General features: G+C 43.3%; 1 protein-coding gene across 1 annotated transcript; it reads left to right on the top strand.

Annotated features, from left to right (window-relative positions):
* Nucleotides 1-5984: 5984 nt before the first annotated feature.
* LOC104156175 (chromosome unknown open reading frame, human C17orf58) lies at nt 5985-6878 on the top strand. The gene is made up of 2 exons (XM_009695937.1): nt 5985-6126; nt 6691-6878. Exons 1-2 carry the CDS (start codon nt 6024-6026, stop codon nt 6876-6878), a joined length of 291 nt encoding a protein of 96 aa, XP_009694239.1. The 5' UTR covers nt 5985-6023.
* Nucleotides 6879-7453: the final 575 nt, after the last annotated feature.

A 7453-nucleotide genomic window follows, 5' to 3' on the forward strand; every position in this document is an offset into this window, starting at 1 on the left:
GGCTTCTGGAACACTAGGAACACTCCAAGCGCTACTACTGCCCTTCTAATCAAGATCCTGTCCGAGTAAAGAGTCTGGAGAAACTCATTAATGTAGACATAGACATGAATATGGGTGAATTACGCTCCCAGCTAATTTAAACAGAAAACTCCCCGGAGCACAGTGGTCTGCAGGACATCCATCCATCCATCCATCCTCAGCACAACCCTCGACAGCCGGAGCCCGTCGCACTCCTGGCTCCTCTCGCTTGCCGCAGGTACGCACGCTGGTTGAGCGGGAGGTGAGGTAAAAAAGCAGCATGTGAGCTCGCCTCTCCCTCATCCTTAGTTTAAATTCCTATTTCCATAATAGCTATCTTGGGACACTTTTAGAATTAAAATGTTTAAAATAACAGAGGAAAATAAGGATTAACGAATGCTGCAATAGAAATGTAACATGCTGAGTAACAGATGTGTTAAAATTTCATTTATTTTGCACACTATTCTGGCTAATGTTCTGTATCTTCACCCGTCACTGCTTGAGATCAAGCTCTGAACTTTTAAAGAATTCTATTAAACTGCTTAATTAAGGCAGTTAAAAAACTGTTTAAACTAGGCAATAAGTGGACTACATGATACAGGCATTACTGATGGGTAGATTTTCTGTTGGGGGGTGGGTTTCAGGAGCTGGGATATAGTGCTTTTATGAGGTTTTTGTTTGTCACACCTTAAAGGCACGATGGAGTTGACTAACTTTCGCGACATCCAGTAGCAGCTAGTGAGATAAACTGTCACGATGGAAATCTTGTCTAGCAATCAGGTCACCCTTTTCAATTGGGAACATAGAAATAAGCCTACTTAATTCAGTAATCCAAATCTTGGCTTGGGTTGGCTTGGGGTGTGAAAATTTGCAGAGTGCTTCGTATTAGCAAATACAGATTTAAAAATAAAGCTGCATCTGGGGTCAGCAGAGCTTTCCCTTGGACTGGACAGTAACTGCTACATTTTTTCAGTCTGAGAAGAATCACTGAAACTGGTTCCGTAAAGAGGAGATTACCAGCTGCGTAGCTGGAGGTGGCCAGGCATACCTAATGTTTCATTTTAATGCACAGCCTTTACAGACACTGAGTCGCAGAGGTGACGCATGTTCCAGCATCTGACAGTTGCACTTTATAACGTAGTTCTCCGGAGGCAGTAAAACCATATTTGTTCTGTATGATTTTTCTCTACAAAATGCTGTAGGGAAGCAGGACCCTCCCCCAAAATAAAGATCTGTTACTAAAAACGTATGTCTCTGTGTTACTGACAGAAACACAGGTGACTGCGGGCAGTATAGACTTGCGCATGTATGGGAAGGGGGGTGTCCGTGCGCATTCCTCCTAGGCTGGGGTAGCGGGAGGCTAGCGGGGACGGCAGCAGCTTGGTCTTGCTCCAGTGGGTTGTCCAGGGAGTGATTCCTGTTTCCCCTAAGGCTGCCTCTCATTAGCATGAATCAAGGGGAGGGCATAAAAGACTCCAGTTCATTTTGAGTCTGGAAAAACTTTACTTCAAAATGACAACCAAAGTGTTCTGGCTCCTCTGCTTTGTCATTAGATCATCTTCCAGCTCAGTGGCCGGTAAGTCTGTTAACATTCAAAGCGGGGCTGGGGCATATTTGCCTTTGGTATCAGGGGAGGCTAAACGTATTACTACAAATTCTTGCCCGAGCAGCCCTCTTCAGCTGTAGTCTTTTCAGCAAGCAGTAGCAGTGATCACATAAGGGCTCAGGAAAGAAACATTTCAACGTGCTTGTGGGATGAGAATGTAAATTGCAATATTGGATTTGTCAGCATTTGAAAGAATTAAGAGAACCTGCCAAAAGCAGGCAGCTAGCTGGTGCCATGAATCCTGCTAGCCATCATTCAGCAATTGAAGTTTGACTTGCTTCTGCATCTGGGATTTTTTTCTTTGTATGTGACCTTTCCCTTTCAGTCTCCTTCCCCTCACCTGTAAACTCCAGATTTCTAATCTATTTCAACGTGCTCTGTGCTGTCATGTGTGCCTGCAGCAAGCTGTCCTAAGCAGATACTTTTTTTTTTTTAGTACCTCATTGACAAAACAGAAATAAAATATACATCTATTCCATTGGGAAGGAGCTGATTATGTTGCAGTTGTGTTTCTTAGGTTGTAAGAGCTAGAGAGGAATATGCTGGTATAGGAGAACAAACCTCAAGATTCTTAACAGATTGCGTAGAGAAAAATGAACTATTTCTCTTTACAATCCATGACTGAGAAGGCATGATAAACTGGTAGAAAAGCATACTTACAACACCAAGTCCAAAACACCTGTTCAGAGTTCGCAGCTTCATATTGAACCATCTCCAAAACACCCTTGCCTATTGCTTTCTTTAGCTTGGACTTCTTCCACCCCGTTCTTCATGGACATTCTTTTGACTTTACGTGTGGCCAGCCCAAATATCAGGGAATCTTTCCCATGACAGCAGCTGGTGAGAGCAAAGGGGGAGAAGTGGCAAGGTCAGCAGTTGAGTCAGTTATAGAAGATAAACCAGGACGTTGTTCATCTGTGTATGTCAAATATCTCTTTTCACATAAGGAGTTAGGATCAGCCTCCTACACGATGCTAACCACAGACAGTGAACACCCAGGCAGCGGCTGTGTGTGGGTGAACTGTTTTAAAACTGTGCTGGCTAACTAAAGGCATGCAGTGAAGGACTAAAGTAAAAGGAAAACGAACTGCAAGAGGAAATTTCTGTCTTCCCAGGCTAAACAGAAGGTCATTTTACTTCGTGAGGTCTGAGTGATCAAGGTGAAGGTATAAACGAAGGCCTAGGTGACTGTCCAGCCTGTGTGAACAGTGTCATTAAGACTTCCCATTTTTCACTAGATTCCCAAGACGCTTCCTCCCTTTCTCAACCCTTGTCCTCTCAACTTAAGAAAAGCCTTGAAATAATTGTTACTCAGCAGCAATAGCCTAGCTACCAGACTACTATACAACTCTGTAGTGCAAAAGTCAGAGATCCAAAACTGTAGATAAAGATCTTTTCAGTAGCATTCAAAGCCCAAAGCTGCTGAAGAGTCCAGATGACATTGTCAATAAGGCATCCCATGGATGGGAAAACCAAATAGTTCTGTTGTCATGGTCTTTTAAACAAGCATCCCAAATGGCAATGTGAACCTTGTCTCCTCAGATGCTCCCTGGAGATTCAGGCTTTTGAGAAAAGGGTTTGTTTATAAGTCATGTTTTTAATTTGCAACAATAATAAAGTAAAAATGCAAATCTCCTGTGTTTTGCTCACACAGCTGCATTCTCTGTACTGGGCCTTCCGCGTCTGAGTACAGAAGAATGAGAAGCTCTACTATATTTCATCTGTTGAACTATTTCTAGTTATATTGTCTTATTGTTGAAGGCCTCACTTATGGACTAGAACCTCAAATCTGCCAGACGCTTCCCATTCAGAAGCACATGGAATAAAAAAAAAATTAAAATGCTAATTCGCTCTCTCCTTTTTTTGTATGTAGGATCCCTGCCCAATGCCGAGAAACCCAGTCAGACTCTTAGCAAAGATGTTTATAGTTCAGCAGACGCTGCCCCCGGCCAAGTCAAACCGCCAGCCTGGGGCACCGGCAGCACCAGAGAGAATCGCACCGAGGGCTGGCCTCTGCCTCCCGCCGACCTGCAGCGGCCACAGCCTCCTGAAATCATCTCCCTCTCCTCAGACAAAAAGAAACGCACCAAGCCTTCTCTAGAAAACAGCACAGGGCTGAGGAAACACCTCTGGCAGTACGAAGGGGCGCTGCCTCTGGAGAGCCCGACTGAGGGGCCTTCTCCTGCCTCCTTTGACTTCAACCATGCCAACAGAAAGCAGGCGGACAGACGGCTGGCTGACGCTGCCAACAGCGTGTCGGCTCACTTCCATCACGCAGCATCTTCCTGTCAAAAGATGACATCCTCACTGGAGGCCCATCCTTTTCCAGAGTCTGGGGCAGTGGAGTCAGATGATCCTAACACGCTGGATCACTTTAACCGACCAAGCAAGATAATCCCTTATAAACATACCGATCCCTTCAAAAAGATCACCAAACCCTCCTGGGTCACCAACCGCCAGTCTTCCAGCTTGCCGTACCACCTCAGTGTGCTGAAGAAAGGTAAGGGGATAGACCGCTCTGGCAAGGGATATCGTGAACTTTCCAAAGGTTGGGTGGCATAATTTGGATGAAATATCCCCAGAAGGCCCGTTGCTGTCCCTCAGTCTATGTGCCTGTTCTAGATGGTGATAAGGCATGTCTGACCGAGTGCAGGAAAGAGAGAGATGAAGTGGAGGCCTACTGCGCAAGCGAATTCGGTAAGTGGTGTCCTCCATGAGCCACACAGACAAAGCACAGGCCGCCTTTGTTCATCTATTACTGACATTTCACTTCTGCTTTTAAGATAGTGTTTCACTGAGTATGTTAAATAATTACAAAGTACACTAAAAGGACCCATCACAGCTCATTATAAATGTACTACAACAGACGGTACCAAGTCTTACGTTACCCTGTCCCTACCTTGGGCTAATATAGCTCTTTTTTTTGTTTCCCGTTTCCTCTACATTCCACTCCTGGGAGGAAGACGGTGTTCTTGCTGCCGGTCAACAAAACTGAAAAGACCAGTTGTTTTAGATACTCTAAGATTAAACATTGTAGCTCTGTTACTTACCTCTTAATATTGAGAGTGAGTTTGTGATTTTGGGGGGCTGAAGTTTCAAATGAAAATAAAATGGTGAACCAAACAAAAATAAAACGTGCTCCTCTCTGTATAGAGGACTATCCTTGAAGTTCCTTAGGATTCAATGTCTTTAGTCCTTGTGTCCAAGTTGATTTAGCTAAAGATGGTAGAAAATAACCTGGCATTTTTGTACCGACTGTTTAAGAACAAGCATTTTCTGACTGAAATCTTGCCTTGTGCTTATGAAGTTGTGAAACAGATACCAACTTTTTCTCACAGTATTTTAAGAGATAAGCAAAATACATGCCTAGTGGTAACAGATGTTTCCATTTGTACATATAAACATGTTATGAGACATCTGTTTTCTTTAAATGGAGAAGTCAGGAAGTGCTTTCTACAAATGCTATATTCTTTAGTTTTTACCACTCTCATGCATTCCTGTCAAACGTAGGCCCAATCTCTGTGTAGTTCAGCCTTTAACAAATAGCCCTCTCATTCATCTCTTAAACCGAAAAAGACAGGTAGGAAAAAGAGCAACAGAGATCAGCCATGGTCCCATTGCAGTGATCAGAGAGCTTTTAGTTTCTTTACATTTACCGTGCCTATTAAAGAATAAATGACGGAATCAAAGTTCTCACTCAGTGAGGCAGGCGTAGTGCCAGTTACAAAGGCCCCGTTTGCCTCACCTGCCTAAAACACCTCGGCTGTTTTCTGATTCCTGTAGTCAGCTCAGCACTTGTCAAAACCAGAAATTGGGTGGACAGCCTGAAGTGATTGCCTGGGCGTACAACGCTGCCTACTGGGTACCCTTGCCTCTTGGCGTGACGAGGGCCTTTTCTTTGAAAAGCTGAAGCGTTTCATTAGCAGGTTAGCTTTGTACTTCATGGTGAAGTTTTAAATTCGAAAATTTTACTTTGTTAGGTAAATATATCCACTTTTTATGTATCAGGATGGAAAACAGTACTAAAAACATCAATTTACTTTGAAACATTTTATAAGCTTCACTAAGAAACATCTCAGACCTGTAAAGTACAAGAAGATTAGTAGCTCTGCAAAAACTAAGGTGATGACCTCATCAAATGTGATTATTTGAAGTAACTCCTACTTTCAAGACTGTCCACTACTGAGCCAAAGAATTTCTGCTGACGCTTCACAGCATTTTAAATGAGAGCCTTCTCACATAGTCTGAGTTGCCACCAAGATACGTATCTGATGCTTGCTTTTTTTTCTTTTCCCCCTCCTTTAAAACAGCAGTGAACGGAATTGTTTATAACATGGAAAGACTGGGGAGCGGAGTCCAGTTGATTACGCTTTTGGTAAACAGCGATGGATTATACAAGATGAGTCGCCTGTATATTACTCCTGATGCCTTCTTCTTTCGAGTTCACATTCTAGTTGTGGATACTTTAAACTGCAGTAAACCATGTCCAGACTTTAAACTTGGTAAATAATTCCAGCTAAATCCATTCCATTATTCCTCCTACATGCAGGGCAATTTTAGTCTGCCCTAGTTTAATAGGCTTATCCTGGGTTGTTGTGAAAATTCAGAAAAAAAAAAAGTATTTACTCTTAAACCGGAGGGCTTTTTCCCCTTCCAGTTTCTCTAAACTTTCAGAAGAAAACCAACTGTGTGAAGTCAGGTAGCAGCATTGTCCTTTCTTAACTTTATCCAGTTCCAAAATGATTGCAAGTTTCCAGGATCGCCAAAAAAATTTAAGCAGGAGCTTAAGCTGATGTCTTTGTAAGTAGTCCAGTTTTCCTTCTAAACGCAAGTTCATCAAATACCAGTATTTCCCCCAAAAAGCTTCTAACTGCAATACAAGACCATAAATCATTATTTCCATGCAAGCACAGCCCACAAGTCCCACTGAAGTTCTGGGTGCCGCTGTGCTAAGCCGCGTGTTCAGGGTGTGTTTCTGCAGGGTACAACTTCACACCTATTCATAAATCTGTTTCCCTTAGAGCGAGTGTAGTGAATGTATCCGTGCTTTCTCCTTTATTTTGCAGGCAGTAGATACATTGTGATGGGTCGGATCTACCACAAGAGACGACAGATTCCTGCAAACCTGCTGCAGTTCCTGCAAGGGCGCCTGCGGCCAGGGGATGGCTTGCTTCGGAGCGGCAGCAGCTACGTGAAGAGATTCAACAGGAAGAGGAATCGCAAAGTACAGGCGGCTCACACCAAGTGTAGATAAAGCTTCAGTGACCTCTGCCTAGGACACAGGCAACAGCAGAATTCACCTTCCAGAATAAACCTGGCCATGGTTTAGCAACAGTGGGAGGTAGTTCTCCTCACGTCTGAAACCGGCTGTGACAGGACATTTGCTTCTGTGCTTGAGCAAACTCTAACTGAACATCTTGACCAGGTACCTATATATTGTGGAGTTTACCACAAAAGTCAGTCTAGGGAACATTAACTGGTCATGAATTTGCTCCAGCTGTTTTCAGAGCCACAGGTTATTATTGCCTCCCCTGCTGTCATGTACCCCTAATAATCTGTACCAATTGTAAAGTAAAATTCTGGAGGCATTGTTCTAGGTACACAAGAAGTAACTGCACTCTCAGATCCTTAACCTTGAACAAGTGTTAGATGATACCATAGCTTTATCTCTAGAGGATGCCCCTTGTATTTTCACACAATTCTGCCTGAAGTATTACAGGCCTTTGATTCAAAAACCCCAACAAAGCTCAGTATCGTTTGTATTGTTTTGGTATCCTCAAATGTGTCCATACTACTTTAAAAATTACATCATTCGTCAAACAGAGCTGG

This window comes from Cariama cristata, unplaced genomic scaffold (genome assembly GCF_000690535.1).
Source record: "Cariama cristata isolate BGI_N322 unplaced genomic scaffold, ASM69053v1 scaffold7862, whole genome shotgun sequence".
NCBI lineage: Eukaryota > Metazoa > Chordata > Aves > Cariamiformes > Cariamidae > Cariama > Cariama cristata.